This window comes from Salmo salar, chromosome 01 (assembly GCF_965601325.2).
Source record: "Salmo salar chromosome 01, fSalSal1, whole genome shotgun sequence".
Classification (NCBI taxonomy): domain Eukaryota; kingdom Metazoa; phylum Chordata; class Actinopteri; order Salmoniformes; family Salmonidae; genus Salmo; species Salmo salar.
The window spans coordinates 156,560,705-156,581,071 of NC_138291.1; the positions used below are offsets into that span (position 1 = coordinate 156,560,705).

The window sequence follows — 20,367 nt, forward strand, 5'->3', positions numbered from 1 at the left end:
AGTCTTATGGCTTCGGGGTAGAAGCTGTTAAGAAGCCTTTTGGGCCTAAACTTGGTGCTCCGGTACCGCTTGCCATGCGGTAGCAGAGAGAACAGACTATGACTTGGGTTGCTGGAGTCTTTGGCAATTTCTATGGCCTTCCTCTGACACTGCCCGGTATAGAGGTCCTGGATGGCAGGAAGCTCGGCCCCAGTGATGTACTGGACCGTACGCATTACCCTCTGTAGTGCCTTATGGTTGGAGGCCGAGCAGTTGCTATACCAGGCGGTGATGCAACCAGTCAGGATGCTCTCGATGGTGCAGCTGTAGAACTTTGAGGATCTGAGGACCAATGCCAAATCTTTTCAGTCTCCTGAGGGGGAATAGGCGTTGTCGTACCCTCTTCACGACTGTCTTGGTGTGTTTGGACCATGTTAGTTTGTTGGTGATGTGGACACCAAGGAACTTGAAGCCCTCAACCTGCTCCACTACAGCCCCGTCGATGAGAATGGGGGCCGTGCTCGGTCCTCCTTTTCCTGTAGTCCACAATCATCTCCTTTATCTTGATCACATTGAGGGAGAGGTTGTTGTCCTGGCACCACACTGCAAGGTCAGACCTCCTCTCTATAGGCTGTCTCATTGTTGTCTATGATCAGGCCTACCACTGTTGTGCCATCGGCAAACTTAATGATGGTGTTGGAGTTGTGCTTGGCCATGCAGTCATGGGTGAACAGGGAGTACAGGAGGAGACTGAGCATGCACCCCTGAGGGGGCCCCGTGTTGAGGATCAGCTTGGCAGATGTGTTTTTACCTACCCTTACCACCTGGGGGCGGCCTGTCAGGAAGTTCAGGATCCAGTTGCACAGGGAGGTGTTTAGTCCCAGAGAGAAATAGAGAGATATAAAATCAACACTCAACTAACCAATAGTGGTTTATTATTAGTGAGTAGTGTTATGCACTGTATTATCAAAAACATTATCTGGTAAAAATTGTCAGACAGAAGCAACTCTTAGTCCTTCATTGCTTTACTGGGTGATTGGCGAACTGTGCTCAACATTAAAATGGAACTAATCAGCATGTAATAGTCAGTCAATATAAAAGGCACCATTGAGCAGCTTGAAATGTTGAAATGGTCAAGTTGTCCAGTTTAATTCAGTAAGTCACAAAAAGCGTTGTTGCATTCACTGAGCATATATGTATGCGTTTTGTAAAACGTGGCACCACATTCATATATCTTTTTCATTGTTTCACTGTAGTCATCAATCATTATCCAACAGCACTTTCCATTTAGCTAATTCATTCAATATGTGTTTATTGTACCACATGAATTGTGCCTTTGAATTGGACCCTATCCAGAACTGTGAGGCTGACCATACATTGACCCTACAGCAGTATCAACTTCGCCAACCGCTAGAGAAATGCCACACTAACATTCATGATACATCCTCCTTCCGGGTCTGACATGCGCTCACACACAACACATGCTGCCTCTTTGCTCCATTTAGACTTTAGACAGGTTGCGTCTCTTGTGGCATCCTATCCCCTACATAATGCACTGAAGTGAATAGGGTGCTATTTAGGACACACTCTTACAACCACATGGGATCTGTACGATCTGTACGATGTTCCATTTACTACAACACAATGCAAGGCTTCTGGTGCTAGCATCAACATTAGCTGTGATAAAGGCACTACTTTATACTGCACTGTATGGATAAACACACATTCAAAAAATATACTGCATTTATTGGCTTAATGTCATGTGAGTACATCTATAAAGCTAGTTCTAGAGGTAAGTAAAGGCTAATGATTCATTAGTCAAATCAGCTGTGTTTTACAGCTGTCTTGGATGTGCCTGTACATAAGCACCATATAGCATCAGCCTACGCACTGTAGTTCACATTTTACCCCTCCCCCCACTAGTGCCTGGGGGAGGATGGCGACGTCTGCACCCCCTGTCCAGCAGATCTTCCTCCTGAGGAAGAGGTGGAGCTACAGTGATTAGGTCATAAGGCTGATCTCAGGCTTTAGTCTCAAAGGAGAGGGAAAGTGATGCAATACCGAGATAAACCAAGAAGAAACGTCAACATTCAAAGCTTCACTGCACTGTGTCAGCAGTCTCCTCCCACTTAGTGGTGTGTTCGCTGTAGTGATTGGACAGCTCAATGTCTGAGTAGGCACTCCCCACCGCCTCCTGCTATTAGTCTGTGTGGTAGTCGGACTGCTCTGACATATGGAAGAATGGAAAGAGGGAAGGAAAGAAAAAAAGGTAGTGAGAAGAAGAGAGTTGATAGGGGTAATAAAAGAGTGAGGTACAAGTACAACCGGAGGGAGGAAGGAAGGAGAAAGAGAGGGAAGGAGAAGTGTAAGTACAGGAACTGTAACAAAACGCCACTCTAGCCATAGCTGCATGTTCATCATCATTTAACCAACCACTTCCGTGGCTCTGCTCTGCGGCAGCATAAACACAACCCATCTCACAGAGCCCAAACAATGTTCAACAATAACAAGGAAGGAGGAAGACAAAAATAAAATTCTATTTTATTTTCCCCAGGACAGCAATGTGCAGGAGGCAGCGAGCCAATCCCATGAAAGAGAGACGAGAGGGGGGTCAAAAGCTAGTAGAGCGGCACTAAAAACATAAATATTAAACTACTACTGTGATGGCAACAGAAAAGTAAACAGCTAGCTAGCTACTGGCTCGCAGCCTCTTCCCAGCTGGCAAAATAAAATACTTTTTACAAAGTTGTGAAAATGTTGCTGTGAGGTTGTGAAAACAGGATGGCACTTTTGTTGCCAAATAGCTACGGTCTCAGAGGTCATTTGGTATTGTGGTCTTGTTGTTGCCTACACCTTGTGATGCCTGTTGGACCTCCATGACCTCCACAGCACTCTGCTGCTCTATGTGCAGATAAGATCATGTAGCAGTCTCACCGTCTACCAGAGCAGGTTTGGCCAGCTCGATGCGGGACACGATCTCAGCCAGGTCAGTGAAGGAGGCGTTGGGACAGGTCACAGGTCCCTGCAGGACACATGGGACAGACAGTGCACAGGTATATTTGAATAGGGGCTTCATACAGAAATCATTCAAAACAATCGCATTAAAATACACCATTTTACAATATCCAGTCATATATAGAGCACTACTTTAAAAACAGCATCATCAAAACTCTGTAAATGTCTGCCATTCCATCTCTAATAGTGAGTAAGGCTTTTCTTCATTTTAATACTCCCTCCCTGATCCTCCCCTCACTCCCTGATCCTCTCCCACACTCCCTCACTCCCTGATACTCCCTCCCTGATCCTCCCTGATCCTCTCCCTCAATCCCTGATCCTCCCCTCACTACCTGATCCTCTCCCTCACTCCCTCACTACCTGGTACACCCTCCCTGATCCTCCCTGATCCTCCCTGATCCTCCCCTCACTCCCTGATCCTCTCCCTCACTCCCTGATACTCCATCCCTGATCCTCCCTGATCCTCCCCGATCCTCTCCCTAAATCCCTGATCCTCCCCTCACTCCCTGATCCTCTCCCTCACTCCCTCACTCCCTGATACCCCATCCCTGATCCTCCCCTCACTCCCTGATCCTCTCCCTCACTCCCTGATCCTCTCCCTTCACTCCCTGATCCTCCCTGATCCTCCCCCTCGCTGATACTCCCTCCCTGATCCTCCCCTCACTCCCTGATCCTCTCCCTCAATCCCTGATCCTCTCCCTCACTCCCTGATCCTCCCTGATCCTCTCCCTCACTCCCTCACTTCCTGATACTCCCTCCCTGATCCTCCCTGATCCTCCCCTCACTCCCTGATCCTCTCCCTCACTCCCTGATCCTCTCCCTCACTCCCTCACTTCCTGATACTCCCTCCCTGATCCTCTCCTCACTCCCTGATCCTCCCCTCACTCCCTGATCCTCTCCCTCACTCCCTCACTCCCTGATCCTCTCCCTCAATCCCTGATCCTCCCTGATCCTCTCCCTCACTCCCTGATCCTCTCCCTCAATCCCTGATCCTCTCCCTCACTCCCTGATCCTCCCTGATCCTCTCCCTCAATCCCTGATCCTCTCCCTCACTCCCTGATCCTCCCTGACCCTCTCCCTCACTCCCTGATCCTCCCCCCCCCCGCTGATACTCCCCCCCTCGCTGATACTCTCTCCCTCACATTGTTGTTGCTGTGTGTGTTACGAGACTCCAGCATGTTCTCCACCACTCCACTGCGAATCCACACATCAAACACAGTGTTGCCATGCTGGTAACCCACCTCCTGCAGGACACACATCATTCTCACACACAAACAATATATACAAGGCTGAATCTAATGTAGCTAATCTCAGGCAATCCTTGAAAACCTTTTCACACTTTTGACTGAGGAGGAGGAAAGATAGATGAATGGTGAAGTGTGAAGAAGTGAGGTCTACAGTAAGAGGGAGAGCAAGAAGAAGCAAAAAAGAGACTGAATGACAGACCAACTCCCCATGTCGAAGACAAAGAGTGAGACTCACAGGGATCTTGTCGAACTTGCCAAACTCCAGTGTGCGGTATCGGTTTATGGGCGGTCTGATGTACTCGCAGTAGTCACTGCTCTTCACTGATGCACACAACACGCATAGGGCAGCCATATCTACAGGGGTCAAAGGTCAAATACCACCCTGACAACGGAACTGTGCTCATACCTCCAGTGTCTTATTGCTGTGTCCCAAATGACACCCTATTCCTTATAGTGCACTACTTTTGAAAAGAGCAAAAACAGTGCACTAAATAGGGAACAGGGTACAATTTGGGACACATCCTAAGTAATCCTATACATTCCGAGTAATTATTTTTTTAAATGGCATGTATATTCTTAGTAAACAAAAACATACTTTCACTCCGATATGAACCCAATATCAAGTCATAGAAATGAATTGCAAATTAGCACAAGCCATTAAAGGTGTATTAATAAAATATATTTTGGTTTACACAGTACCTGAGGCTGTAGTCCTATACAGTGCTGTGAGAGAGGCTCACATTCATTCACTTTCTCTGCCAGTTAGTCCCAAGACTAACTCCAGCTGTGCTGTGAAGGTGTCTCTTCCTCACCAATCTGCTTGCCCTTGAACACTGTGTAAATGCTGGAGTTGAAGGCGGCGCCAGAGAACATAGAAGTGATGGGGTAGGTCAGGTCCAGCACCTTTTCTTATGTCATCTCCTGCAACACACCGTCAAAAAGACTGGGAACAAATCGATGAGAACCCTTATAATTCACCTTTAATTTTACCACTTTGTCCCATTGAAGTCACAAGACTTCTTAGACCATCCTGGCCAAAATGTAAACACTTGCCAACAGGCGACAGTTAAAGGTTGAGTGAAGATCAAATTAATATTTCTAAATTTGTCTTTCCTGGATTCCTTGTGTCCTCTCTCCTTGCCTCCTTCTCAAGGTATTTTGGACAAAAATATCCAATCTCCCTCTCCTTTGACTTTTTCTTCCAATGCATTTTGAGAAAGAGGCGAGGACGGAGGACGCAATGAATCGAGGAAAGAAGAACTGAGAAAGAGACTAGATGAGGTGTTGTGGTTCCTCTCACCATGGCCCACTCTCGTGCCCTCTTTCTCATGCGGCTGTGGTCCTCCGCGTACAGCGTCCCCATCAGGGAGCCGATGGAAACTCCACCCACCAGGTCCACAGGGATCCCTGCCTCACTCAGAGCAGAGCAAGAGCGAGAGTGAGAGAGACTCCCTCATCAAACTTAACCTTTCTTGGGGAGGTGGGACGCTAGCGTGAATCAGCACTACAATTTACAAAACTACTCATCATAAACGTTGATAAAATATTAAACTGTTATTCAAAGAATTATAGATGAACATCTCCTTTATGCAACTGCTGTGACAGATTTCAAAAATGCTTCACGGGGAAAGCACACTTTGCAATAATCTGAGTACTGCGCTCAGAATAAGACATCAAGCAATACAGATACCCGCCATTTTGGAGTCATCTAAAATCATAAGTAGCATTAGAAATATTCACTTATCTTTGATGATCTTCATCAGAAGGCACTTCCAGGAATCCCAGGTTGTTTTGTTCGATAAAGTCCATAATTTATGTTCAAATAGCTCCTTGTTGTTTGCGCGTTCAGTAAGCTACTCCAAGTGTAGGAAGCGCGGCCAAAATGTCACGACGAAAAGTAAAAAAAAGTTATATTTACGTTCGTTTAAACATGTCAAACGTTGTATAGCATCAATCTTTAGGGCCTTTTTATCTTAGAACTTCAATAATATTCCAACCGGATTATTCCAATGTCTTGAAAAACGTTTTGGAACACAGCTACCCCTCACGTGAAAGCGTGCCAATGAACTCATGTGCTTTCCTGAGTCAACAACTTCCAACTTCCTTTGTTGGCTCTCTGTTCACCATAGACACCTCAAACAACTTTCTAAAGGCTGTTGACATCTAGTGGAAGCCTTAGGAAGTGCAAAATGAACCCTAAGTCACTGTGTGTTAGATAGGCAATCACTTGAAAAAACTCCAGCCTCAGATCCTCCACATCCTGGTTGGATTTTTTCTCAGGTTTTTGCCTGCCATATGAGTTCTGTTATACTCACAGACATCATTCAAACCGTTTTAGAAACTTCAGAGTGTTTTCTATCCAAATCTACTAATAACATGCATATTCTAGTTCCTGGGCCCGAGTAGTAGGCTGTTTAATTTGGGTACGTTTTTCGTCCGGCCGTGAAAATACTGCCCCGTACCCAAGAGGGGTTAAAGGAATGTGGATCTACGTAATGTCTCGGCTTTCGTCATGTTTGTGGTTCTGATGACTAACCAGTCTCTGCAGCGTTCCCTGTATCTGGCAGGTGTAAAAACAGATTGCAGTGCAGATGTTTTGAAATGGTTTCACACAACAGACTCACAACTCATCTCTACTAATGTTCACTGTTAGTGATTGTAACTGCCAAGTAAACATCTTGTTTTACATCACCACATATGTCAAAACTAGTACCACACCACTTCACAAGGGGAACAAGACACATAGTTCAAGGCATTTAACAAAACAGAAGAGAGAGAGACAAGAGGAACCAACCTTGAAACATCTCCTGAACACAACACAAAAACAGCACAAACAGAAGGAGAAGAGAGAGGAGAGACATGAGAACAAGATAAAATTAAAAGAGCGAGAAATTACATGTGGAAGCAGTCAGTTATTTGAGTCATCATGGTATGACTTCACAGAAATGACTAGTGACTATATATAGTGCTTAGTGATGTCAGTGATGTAGAAGTCAGAGATCATTGGGTCGTACCTGGAGTCATTGGGTCGTACCTGGCTCCTCCTCCCCCATATGAGGGCGATGGCATCAGCACCCTGGGCAGACGGGAAAAGTCTGAATGGCGGTCAGCTGGCTTTTGGAACACAAGCTAGTACATCTCTATCTGTAGAGGAGAGACAGACACTCAGAAGAGCTTAACACACTAGTTCCTAAATGGTTGGACACTAGAAATAACAGTGGGGTTACCTGGCAATTCTACCTTCGTTATGGGTGGTGTCTGATTGTGCACTTTTGGCAGATCAGATGTGTGTGTTTGCGTGCGTGTGCATACCAGTTTGGGCAGGCTCCTTTTGGAGTAGACCCTGTGTGGGCAGGAGAGGTGCAGGTGCCTGGAGATCCAGCTCCTCATGTTGAGCCACTCCACAGTGCCCTGGAGTGGTGGGCCATCTTCCCTGTGTAACAACACCAGCTGCTTCTGGGCCCTCACCGCACTGCCCTCCAGCATCTGCTCCAACTACAGGGTCAAAGAGAAAAGGTCAACTAGAGAATAAAAGGTCAGCGAGAGGTCAGACAAAGGGAAGTAGGGCACAGTTTATCTAAAACTATACAAACAGACGTATAATGCATACAACAGACTGTACGCCCATTTCTGTATATGAGAATAACATTCAACAGGCATAGTAGGCACATAATACAGTGCATTCGGGAAGTATTCAGACCCCTTCCCTTTTTCCACATTTTGTTACGTTACAGCCTTATTCTAAAATAGATTAAATACATTACAGCCTTATTCTAAAATAGATACAATATTTCCCCCCCCCCTCAATCTACACACAATACCACATAATGACAATGCAAAAACAAGTTTAGACATTTAGCAAATATATCAAATTTAAAAAACAGAAAACGTTATTTACATAAGAATTCAGAACCTTTGCTATGAGACTCGAAATTGAGCTCAGGTGCATCCTAATTCCATTGATCATCCTTGAGAGTCCACCTTTGGTAAATTCAATTGATTGGACAAGATTTGGAGAGGCACACAACCTGTCTATATAAGGTCCCACAGTTGACAATGCATGTCAGAGAAAAAAACCAAGCCATGAGGTCGAAGGAATTGTCTGTAGAACTACGAGACAGGATTTTGTCGAGGCACAGATCTGGAGAAGGGTACCAAAAAATGACCTACGCATTGAAGGTCCCCAAGAACACAGTTGCCTCCATCATTCTTAAATGGAAGAAGTTTGGAACCACCAAGATTCTTCCTAGTGCTGGCCCCCCGGCCAAACTGAGCAACCGGTGAAGAAGGGTCCTGGTTAGGGAGGTGACCAAGAACCCGATGGTCACTCTGATGGTTCTCCAGAGTTCCTCTGTGGAGATGGTAGAACCTTCCAGAAGGACAACCATTTCTGCAGCACTCCACCAATCAGGACTTTATGGTAGGGTGGCCCGACAGAAGCCACTCCTCAGTAAAAGGCACAAGACAACCCGCTTGGAGGTTGACAAAAGTCAGCTAAAGAACTCTGACCATAAGAAACAAGATTCTCTGGTCTGAAGAAACCAAGATTGTACTCTTTCGCCTGAATGCCATGTGTCACGTCTGGAGGAAACCTGGCACCACCCTTACGGTGAAGCATGGTGGTGGCAGCATCATGCTGTGGGGAGATTTTTCAGAGGCAGGGACTGGGAGACTAGTCAGGATCGAGGGAAAGATGAACAGAGCAAAGTACACAGAGAGCCTTGGTGAAAACCTGCTCCTGAGTGCTCAGAACCTCAGACTGTGGCTACGGTTTACCTTCCAACAGGACAACAACCCTAAGCACAGAGCCAAGACAACGCAGGAGTGGCTTCGGGACAAGTCTCTGAATGTCCTTGACTGGCCCAGCCAGAGCCCGGGCTTGAACCCGATCGAACATCTCTGCAGATACCTGAAAATAGCTGTGCAGCAACTCTCCCCATCCAACAGAGCTTGAGAGGATCTGCAGAGAAGAATGGGAGAAACTCCTCAAATACAGGTGTACCAAGCATGTGATGTCATACCCAAGAACATTTAAAGCTGTAATCACTGCCAACGGTGCTTCAACAAAGTACTGAGTAAAGGGTCTGAATACTTATGTAAATCTGATATAAACCTGTTTTTGCTTTGTCATTATGGGTTATTGTGTGTAGATTGATGAGGGGAAAAAACAATTTAATCAATTTTAGAATAAGGCTGTAACGTAACAAAATGTGGAAAAATTCAAGGGGTCTGAATACTTTCCGAATGCACTGTTTATAGGCACACTTTATGCAGAAAGACAACCTTTTGAACCACAATAAAAGCTACAGTAGCAGTTAGGCAGAGAAGAGATTATTACACAATAATATCAAGCCACTTGAGTCTGTCTGTGTGTGGTTGGTATTTTTCTCCATCTCAGTCGATATCATATCAGGGATAAGTGGTCAGTGAGGTCGACCCTGCAACCAAGCCCCAGACACACTGACCATTAGGTTCTTTAGCACAAGGTCTCATGCTGTGTCTCAAATTACACCCTATTCCCTACATAGTGAACTACTTTTGACCAGTGCCTTTAGGGTTCTGGTGCCACTTGGGATGGAAACCCAGTGTTTGAACTGATGAGGGAGGGTGAAAAAATACAATCAAACAGAAGCTATGAATCATTCTGCTGCTTGAGCAAATATTGATCGACGTCTCTCCAGTTCAGTCTACACTTCCATTCTTTTACTTTTTTACTTTTTTCCACCTGACCGACTTAGACCCCTTTTCCCTTCCCCCCACAACCCACTCTACCTTTTCATTCTCTCCCTTTCACCACCCCCACTTCTCTGAGGTTGAGAAACATACCATGCATTGTAGCTTTGGCCATTGAGCCTGTTGAAACCCACATCAAACACATGATTAAAGAACCTAATGATCTGCACTAAACTTAATCCCACATCCTCTACCAAGCTCCATGCTAACCTCTCCCCAAGCACCATGCTAGCACGCTAAGCTAGCTAACCGCTCCCCAAGCACCATGCTAATACGCTAAGCTAGCTAACCTCTCCCCAATCACCATGCTATCACGCTAAGCTAGCTAACCTCTTCTAAAGCCAATGCTAGTTTTGCAATGAAAACTATTGTTTCTATTGGACAAATTCAGGTAGGTTATTTCCTGTTTTGTTTGTTGGTCTGTCTCTTGCTCACTGTCTGCCATTATGTCTGTCTCTGTCAGTCTGTCAGACAGACAAACATAACGACACAGAGAGCTTCCTACCTGAATTTGTCCAATAGAAACGCTTGTTTTAAATGCAAAGCGATTTCCGTTACTGAACGTTTTGCAACTCTTTGCTACGTTGTGCACTAATGACTCCACTTATGACTCCACCAAGGGCCAGGGTCTGATAACAACATAGGCTGGTCTTCTAGGCCAGGGTTTCCCAAACTCGGTCCTGGGGCCCCACCTGGGTGTACATTTAATTTTTTGCCCTAGCACTACACAGCTGATTCAAATGATCAAAGCTTGATGAGGAGTTGGTTATTTGAATTAGATGTGTAGTGCTAGGGTAAGAATCTACGGAAAGGCAACACTGCTGAACTGCACCGTCCAGACAGCCTTGAAGTGACATGATGAAGAGAGGAGAATTGTGTATGTGTGTCTGTAAGAGAGAAAGAGAGTGTGTGTATGTGTGTGTGCACATGCAAGGTGTGTGTGCAAGGTGTGTGTGTACAGTGCATTCGGAAAGTATTCAGACCCCTGGACTTTTTCCACATTTTGTTACGTTACAGCCTTATTCTGAACTCGATTACATCGTTTTTTTCCTCATCAATCTACACACAATAGCCCATAATGACAAAGCAAAAACAGGTTTAGAAATGTGTGTACATTTATAAAGAATTAAAAACTGAAAGAGCACATTTACATAAGTATTCAGAACTTTGTTGAAACATCTTTGACAGCAATTACAGCCTTGAGTCTGCTTGGGGATTACGCTACAAGCTTGGCAGACCTGTAATTTGTGGTGTTTCGCCCATTCTTCTCTGCAGATCCTCTCAAGCTCTGTCAGGTGGAATGGGGAGAGTCACTTCACAGCTATTTTCAGGTCTCTCCAGAGATGTTCGATCGTGTTCAAGCCCGGGCTCTGGCTGTGCCACTCAAGGACATTCAGAGACTTGTCCCGAAGCCACTCCTGGGTTGTCTTGGCAGTGTGCTTAGGGTCGTTGTCCAGTTGGATGGTGAACCTTCGCCCCAGTCTGAAGTCCTGAGCACTCTGGAGCAGGTTTTCACCAAGGATCTCTCTGTACTTTGCTCCATTCATCTTTCCCTCGATTCTGACTAGTTTCCCAGTCCCTGCTGCTGAAAAACATCTCCACAGCATGCTGCTGCCACCACCATGCTTCACCGTAGGGATGGTGCCAGGCTTCCTCCAGACATGATGGTTGGCATTCAGGCGAAAGAGTTCAATCTTGGTTTCATCAGACCAAAGAATCTTGTTTCTCATGGTCTGAGGGACCTTTAGGTGCCTTTTGGCAAACTCCAAGCGTGAGTGACCATCGGGTTCTTGGTCACCTCCCTGACCAAGGCCCTTCTCCCCCGACTGCTCAGTTTGGCCCGGGCGGCCAGCTCTAGTGTCACGCCCTGACCATAGAGAGCCTTTTATTCTCCTTGTTGGTTAGGTCGGGGTGTGACTAGGGTGGGTTATCTAGGTTGTTTTTCTATGTTGGCCTGGTATGGTTCCCAATCAGAGGCAGCTGTTTACCGTTGTCTATGATTGGGGATCATATTTAGGCAGCCATTTCCCCACTGTGTTTTGTGGGATCTTATTTTGAGTAAGTGCATGTAGCAACTCTGTCGTCACGGTTTGTTGTTTGTTTCCTTTTGTTTTGTGAGTTTCTTTAAATAAAAGATGTGGAACTCAGAGCACGCTGCACCTTGGTCCATCTCTACACACAATCGTGACATCTAGGAAGAATCTTGGTGGTTCCAAACTTCTTCCATATAGGAATGATGGAGGCCACTGTGTTCTTGGGGAACTTCAATGCTGCAGAAATATTTTGGTACCCTTCCCCAGATCTGTGCCTCGACACAATCCTGTCTCGGAGCTCTATAGACAATTCCTTCGACCATATGGCTTGGTTTTTGCTCTGACATGCACTGTCAACTGTGAGACCTGATATAGACAGGTGTGTGCCTTTCCAAATCATGTCCATTCAATTGGATTTTCCACAGGTGGACTCCAATCAAGTTGTAGAAACATCTCAAGGATGATCAATGGAAACAGGATGCAACTGAGCTCAATTTCGAGGATCATAGCAAAGGGTCTGAATACTTCTGTAAATAAGGTATTTTTGTTTTTTCTTTTAGTATATTTGCTAAAATTTCTAAAAACCCGTTTTCGCTTTATCATTATGGGGTATTGTTTGTTGATGAGGATACATTTTATTTAATCCACTTTAGGCTGTAACATAACAAAATGTGGAAAAAGTAAATTGCACTGTACACTCTTCCTCCCTTCCTCATACACTCTCTGTCTCCCTCTCTCTCATAAACACACACACCACTCTCTCCCACAAACACACATACACTGCTCCCAACTTTTAAAAAGTTAGGCATCAAACAAAATTTAAGGAGCACCAGAAATAAATAGATTTATATAGTTTAGGCCTACATGAATCCTGCATTTGAAGCACATCTCAATCAAATTTGCCTCGATTTACTGTCAAGTTACCAGGTTGTTAGCTAGCTATGTAACATGACTGAACAAGTTTTTTTTGTTATCAAACCAAGAATTAGCCACCCAGGATTAGTTTAAAATGGCCTGCGACATTCTTTGTGAAATTACATAAAATGTGCGCGAATCCCGATAGAATGAATAAAAAAGCATCTCCGGTAATATAAGTCATGTTTTTAACCATTTAGGCTAGAAACAAGATGTTTTCTTTGCTGGAAAGCTGCAAGCATGGCTGTCGTGAAGTGGTGTTCCCTTTTCCCTCTCTGGCACTCAGAGGCTGCATGACAGTGAACTGGCAAAGTCTACACAGGCTGGTCTGTGCTCTTGGTTATAACAGGCGATGACATGATACAATGTATCAACTTTACTCGTGCTGCTCCAATGTGACAAATGTACAAATCTAACAACAGAAAACTCATCAGGGTCTGCATCCCCACTCACCATCACAGCTAAATTATATTTTAAACTAATGGAGGAAAAGGTGCGCATGAAGAGCGGACAGAGAGAACCAGGTGAGTGAGAGCTGGTAGGGGAAGCGGAGAGAACCAGGTGAGTGAGAGCTGGTAGGGGAAGCAGAGAGAACCAGGGTGAGTGAGAGCTGGTAGGGGAAGCGGAGAGAACCAGGGTGAGTGAGAGCTGGTAGGGGAAGCGGAGAGAACCAGGTGAGTGAGAGCTGGTAGGGGAAGCGGAGAGAACCAGGTGAGTGAGAGCTGGTAGGGGAAGCGGAGAGAACCAGGTGAGTGAGAGCTGGTAGGGGAAGCGGAGAGAACCAGGTGAGTTAGAGCTGGTAGGGGAAGCGGAGAGAACCAGGTGAGTGAGAGCTGGTAGGGGAAGCGGAGAGAACCAGGTGAGTGAGAGCTGGTAGGGGAAGCGGAGAGAACCAGGTGAGTGAGAGCTGGTAGGGGAAGCGGAGAGAACCAGGTGAGTGAGAGCTGGTAGGGGAAGCGGAGAGAACCAGGTGAGTGAGAGCTGGTAGGGGAAGCGGAGAGAACCAGGTGAGTGAGGGCTGGAAGAGGATGCGGAGAGAACCAGGTGAGTGAGGGCCGGTAGTAGATGTGGCTGGCTGATTACAGCTGCCACGTGAAATGCGCAAAGTGAGTGAAAGTGAAGTTAATATTATTGGACCTGCGCATACAAAAGACTAGTGGCTGTTGCTTAAATTCAGCAAAACTGATTTTATAAACATTTTATAACAGGCGCCAGAAGATTCTTTAGATCGGTCGTGCTGAAGAATTAGGTAGTATCATTTGAAACGGGACTACGGTGTTCTGAAATGTTGCTATCATGACGTTTTGGTACCGTGATATTACCGTGGTCCCGATATACCGTGCAACACTAATTCGATTACCATATTTAACCATATATACTATGTACATATTACTGTATATTATACGTCTATATGGTACTCCCTGTCCGAAACTGCTCACCTGCAGCTTGATGATGCCCAGCAGATCTGGACGATGTCGCTGACCTTGCTGGGGTGGACGTTGTCAGAGCATCCCTCACAGTCTGTGTAGTGGAACGCCGCCAAGGGTGTGTGCTGCATGGTCACACTCTTCTTCAGGATGGACTGGAGGAGAGGTGGGAGGACAGAGAGGGAAGGGGGGGTATTCAGGCATTAGTGAGGCAGACGCAAGCCCAGAGGCAAAGGTATGGGTGACCCAAATGGCACCCTATTCCCTATATGACATGTAGGGAATAGTGTTTAATTTGGGTCACACAGAGTGGTGTAATGGAGAGGGAAGGAAGGAAGAACGGAGGTTCACCTTATAAATGACAGGGCTGGAGGGGCGTTCGTCTATGGTGACTCTGGCCCGCTCGTATGCCATGTTCAGGTCGTTCCCTCTCACCCCTGCTGAGCAGAGAGAGGTATTGATGGGCATACTGTGCGTGTGAAGCCACAAGGGAATGAAGTTGTGGTACTCTGCAGTGGACAAGCCTACTTGTACCATCAGTGGGCATAAAGATAGAATGAGTTTTCCTAGAGGCGTTGGAGGGACTGTCTTTCCCAGCGTCTGTGTCGGAGCAGGTTTCTGTATGTGCAGGTGGGGGGGGGGGGTCCTGACTAGACTCCCCTCTCCTACCACCCCAGTAACCGTCACAAAGGGGACCGCCTGACACTCCTGTCAATCAAAGATGCAAAGATGTTGCACTATTTTACATCATATCAACCTAATCGTGCATTAAGCAACATTAGAGAATACAATATGAGGTGGGTGAAGGAAAGAATACTAGAGTAAGGGCCTCCCAAGTGGTGCAGTGGTATAAGGCACTGCATCGCAGTGCTAGCTGTGCCACTAGAGATTCTGGGTTTGAGTCCATGCTTTGTCGCAGCCGGCCGTGACCGGGAGATCCATGGGGCGGCGCACAATTGGCCCAGCGACTCCTGTGGTGGGCCGGGTGCAGTGCACACTGACACAGTTGCCAGGTGTACGGTGTTTCCTCTGACACATTGGTGCGGCTGGCTTCTGGGTTAAGTAGGCATTGTGTCAAGAAGCATTGCGGCTTGGTTGGGTTGTGTTTGGGTTGGGTTGTGTCCATACGGAAGTTGCAGCGATGAGACAAGACTGTAACTACCAATGGGGAGAAAAAACATATATATATATATATATATATATATATATATATATATATAAAGAATACTAGAGGAAGTTAAATCAGAACGACAGAATTCAATTGTAAAATAAAGTGGCTGTTAAAGAAGATGGGTCGAGGGGGTCTGAGTGAAGACTTCCAATCTCGCTCTGTGATGGAGAACAATAAAGCTTTAACACTGATGGAAGATTAGTGGCAAGTGGGTTTAAAAGTTACTGTCCTTTATATGATTTATAGAGGCTCGTGATCCATATTATTCAGTTTCACTGAGCTTTAAGACTCTGGAAGATGTCGGGATAGAGGATAGAGCTATGATGCTGGGCTTAATTGTGTGTGAAATTAGGTTGTGTGTGTGTACGATATCGCTGGAGTGTGTACTCTACTGTGTAAGTGTGTGTATCACCGGGTTGAAGAGCTCTGTGGTCAGGCCCAGGTAGTTATATAAGGGCCGGAAGCTCACTCTCTGGAGTTGCACCATGATTATCTGGGACACACACACCAACGTGGATCAAACACCACTACACAACAATGGCTGTAATACAGCCACAACAGCACTATTCTTCAGAACAATCAGGGTGTACTTTCAACTCAGGTTAGGCAGAATTTCCATCCTTGGGTGTCTCCCAAATGGCACCCTATTTCCTACATAGTGCACTACTTTCGACTAGGGCCCATAGGGAATAGGGTGCAATTTGAGACACAGACATTGCCATTAGGGGGTCTCATCCAAACAGTTCTGTTTGTTTGAATGGGTTTAGAACCAGGCTGAGGGTTGGGGTCATACCTGAATGACGCGCATTAGAGTTTCGGGGTACTACTCAAACACAGAATGGAAGGCTTCACTATCCTGCAGACGCAGGATAGTGAAGCAAGACGCAGCCCGTGCTGACAGCGTCTTATAGGGGGTGGAGTAACCCTGAGGAACACAGGAACCAACCAATCACACAAGGAAGAGATAGAAAATAAGAGAGAGAGAGAGCGAAGGAGGGTTAACCAGAGTGACCTAACCTGGTAAAGGAAGATGGAAATAGATTCATGTGGATGGAACACTGAAATAATAAGAGGAGGATAGAGGGATGAATAGACAGATTGAAAAATAAGCGTGAGAAGAATAGAGAGGGAGCAAAGATGAACAGAGGTATAGCAGTGGAGGGAGGGATGAGCTGAGAGCTGGCTGGATCAAGGACAGGACAGGGAGGAGGGAGAGATGCATGGATGGGTGAAGTAGTGAGTAGAGGAGAACAGAGGCTGTGTGAGGCATGTCAGATGAAGCGGAGATATAGTCTCATCCAAAATGACAGCCAATTCCCTATATAGTGCACTACTTTTGACAACAGCCCTATGGCCAAATGTAGTGCACTATAAAGGGAATATGGTGCCATTTGGGACGAGTCAATATTTCCACTCCATCTGATGTCCAGAATACTGAGTAGGCTATGAACACTGTCCCCCAGGAGCACGTCCTTCACAACCGGCTCTGTACCATCCTGTACCACACACAGAAAGCTAAATTCCCCTAGGTGCACGGAGTGACTCATAAAAATACATCTATGATATTGACTAAGCAAAAATGTCAGTGGATGCTGGTGTTAGGGTTAAGGCTAGCTCTGAGCGTGTGTACACTGGGTTTCATGGTGTATTCCCAGCGGGGATTCTAGCCTGTTCTTCCATCTTCGTGGATGCAGTGTTCCAGACATCCGTCGTGGACCACGTAGATGCTATTGTAATCATCTCCCAGCCGGAACAGCCCCTCCCCTTCATGTAACTCCACAAGACCATGTGACAACACAGCTCCAGGAACTTTTCAAAGTGGCCAAGCACCCTGAGAGCAGAGGGAGATAACATAGAGTTACACAGACAACACACACACTGCTACTGGTGTGTGAGAGTGGAGTGTGGAGTTCTGCACGTCAAACTCAGTCAGGTCGGCCTCCAGGTGGGATGGAGGGGGCTCCTTGGGCTGAAGGGTGGGGAGCTCCTTACGGATACGCAGGATCCTAGAACATACACACACATTAGATGGCATAGACTAGTGCGCCCTTCTTAAATGTCATTTCCTCTTTTTTGAGTAGTGGTGTGACAGCCTCTAAAGATGGTAGCCTACCTGCGAGCTATACTCAGGACTTTGGGTCTCTTCCGAGGGCACTGCTTGGACACTCGAGGTAGAGGACAGAGGGGAGGACAGGGTCTAGGGTCTGGACCTGCATGTGACAGAGAGAGACAGAGGGAATCCATGGAAGGAAGGGGATGAAGGGATGAGTTACGAAAGGCACAAAATGCTACTTTGCTCTGCGTTCTAGATGGGAAACATGTAACTAACATTTCTTATCATCAGAAGACAAATCACAGGAGATTCACACTCAATTCCAAGAATTGATACGTAATATTCTGAAATTATAAAGGCGTCAGAAATTAATTTCAATTCAAAAGAATGGGAATAAGGATTGGCATGCTAAACTCCTGGGCCTCTATTCTTAAAGTGTCTCAGAAAATAAATAATTGCTGATTTAGGATCAGGTCCCCGCTGACCATATAATCATATTCATTTGAATTTAAAAAGTTTAACTAATCCTAGATCAGCACTCCTACTCTGAGGCACTTTATGAATACGGGCTCTGATAAATAATGCATGGAATGGAGATGAGTGACTAGGTGAAGAGTCTCTTTCATTTCCCAAGTAAAAGGTAGTATTGTAGTGAATTCAGGAGGAAACACCGACTGGGACTCAATCCCAGGTCCAGTGACTGTCAACCCAACACCTTACGCCAGGAGATCTGACCCTCTTGACGAGCTCGCTAGGTCTTGGGTTAAGGTCGCTACAGTATGCATACCTTTCTGTCAATAGGTTGGTAAGTAGGAGAGTGAACAGATGTGTATCCCAAATGGCACCCTATTCATTGGTGCACTACTTTTGACCAAGGCCTTATGGGACCAGGTCAAAAGTAGTGGCACTATAAAGGGACTAGGGTGCCATATGGAACACACTTTAAGAATTACTAACCTTCCTCATTATCTTCCTGCCGTAGAAGAGCACCTTGTCTCTCTTCCTGAAGCGATAGCGGGGAACAGCCTGCTGTCCACCTTCCAACACAGACACAACATGCTATCAACATAGATAACACCGCTTTTGTGAGCAATAGTGCCTAGTAAACAGAGCGCAAAATACAACTAGGCCTACATAGTATACAGCACAGATGGAATGAATGTCCTGTGAATAAGGATTCTCTGTTCAGGACCAACAGTTATTATTCGCCAATGCTGGTGTGGTCAAATTTCACTCATTGTCAAGTATGTTTTCAGTGTGTATAATATCAAGTTCAATATCAACTGTGTTCTTGGTCCACATGCTTGTCCCATGAAGCAGGGAGGAAGAGGATGGATGACTGTATATTCTATAGATGAAGAGCACCACAATGCCAATTAAAGACTGCCACCACAGCCCCGATCAGCACGCCAGTCAACTGGACAACAAAACAGGGTTATTACCATGAAGATCCATTCAATTACAGTGTTCTATTCAAATCGCTTTTGCGCAATTTCTTGTCCAATATGAACCAGTTGAAAAAACAGTTTCCTCCTGGCTGTCCCACCACCAATTTACATCACTAGCCAATCAATGTCTCACGCCCTGATCTGTTTCACCTGTCCTTGTGATTGTCTCCACCCCCTCCAGGTGTCGCGTGTTTCCCCCAGTGTATTTATCCCTGAGTTTCCTGTCTCTCTGTGCCAGTTTGTCTTGTATGTTTCCAAGTCAACCAGAGGTTTTCCCCGTTCTCCTGCTTTTGCATTCTCCTTTTTCTAGTCCTCCCGGTTTTAACCCTTGCCTGTTTCTGGACTTTGTACCCGCCTGCATGACCTTTCTGCCTGCCTTGACCACAAGCCTGTCTGCCACTCTGTACCTCCTGGACTCTGATCTGGTGTTGACCTTTTTGCCTGTCCACGACAATTCTCTTGCCTACCCCTTTGGATTAATAAACATTATAAGACTCCAACCATCTGCCTCCTGTGTCTGCATTTGTGTCTCGCCTTGTGCCTTGATACAATGCTGCTTCCAGGAAGGGATTTGATTATCTGGCCCGGATTAACATGGTGGGATCAGTTTACGCCAGGTGAAAGGTTATTGGACACTACCCTGTTGTCAGAGCTGGGTATCACTACTCAACCCCTTTCCAATCCCATGGACATCAAAGCGCTAGATGGGCACTCTATAGGCAGTCACCCACAATACAGTTCCTATCAACCTACGAGTGTCAGGGAGCCACAGTGAGTCTATGCAGTTTATGCTCATCAAGTCTCCTCAGGTACCCATGGTGTTGGGGTTTTCATGGCTCCAGCAACACAATCTCCTTATCGACTGGATTGCTGGTGTTATCATGGGCTGGAGCCCCTTCTGCCACACTCATTGCCTGAAGTCGGTGCCGCTTGCCCCGGGACGTTTTCCTAACCTACGATTGTGGGATCGACCTTCGCCCGGACACTACTCCACCCTGGGGGAGGCTGTATTCTCTGTCGGGTCCGGAGACCAAGGTGATGGAAAAGTACATCAAGGACTCCCTGGCCGCAGGGTGTATGCGTCCGTGTATCGACTACCGGGGCCTTAATGACATCACGGTTAAAAAACGTTACCCACTACCACTCATTGCCTCAGCGTTCGACCCGGTTCAGGGGGCTACTATTTTCTCTAAGTTGGACCTTCGGAACGCCTACCATCTGGTGTGGATACGGGAAGGAGACGAGTGAAAGACAGCCTTCAACGCTGCAAATACCTGGTGACACCATTCGGACTGACCAATGCTCCTGCTGTATTCCAGGTCCTGGTTAACGACGTTCTCCGACAT

The 20,367-nt window shown here is 46.2% G+C and overlaps 1 protein-coding gene and 1 pseudogene across 1 annotated transcript; both read right to left on the reverse strand.

Annotated features, from left to right (window-relative positions):
- Nucleotides 1–986: 986 nt before the first annotated feature.
- On the reverse strand, nt 987–4,593 carry LOC145850350 (patatin-like phospholipase domain-containing protein 7). Its single transcript, XM_082957389.1, has 6 exons — nt 4,477–4,593; nt 4,165–4,238; nt 3,737–3,763; nt 3,536–3,542; nt 2,914–3,001; nt 987–2,205 (listed from the first exon to the last, which is right to left on the reverse strand). The coding sequence occupies exons 1-6, from the start codon at nt 4,591–4,593 to the stop codon at nt 2,180–2,182; spliced, it is 339 nt and encodes a 112-aa protein (XP_082813515.1). The 3' UTR covers nt 987–2,179.
- A 375-nt stretch (nt 4,594–4,968) lies between these two features.
- LOC106567240 (patatin-like phospholipase domain-containing protein 7) lies at nt 4,969–20,367 on the reverse strand (annotated as a pseudogene).

Bases quoted from the DNA above. Each gene is read 5' to 3' on its own strand.
- LOC145850350 (XM_082957389.1), bottom strand. From the start codon at position 4,593: ATGGCTGCCCTATGCGTGTTGTGTGCATCAGTGAAGAGCAGTGACTAC. The intron at 4,239-4,476 runs GTGAGTCTCACT...TGTGTCCTGCAG, and splicing joins GCAAGTTCGACAAGATCCCT to GAGGTGGGTTACCAGCATGG. The intron at 3,764-4,164 runs GTCTCGTAACAC...GGGGAGGATCAG, and splicing joins GTGGTGGAGAACATGCTGGA to GGAGGATCAGGGAGGGAGTA.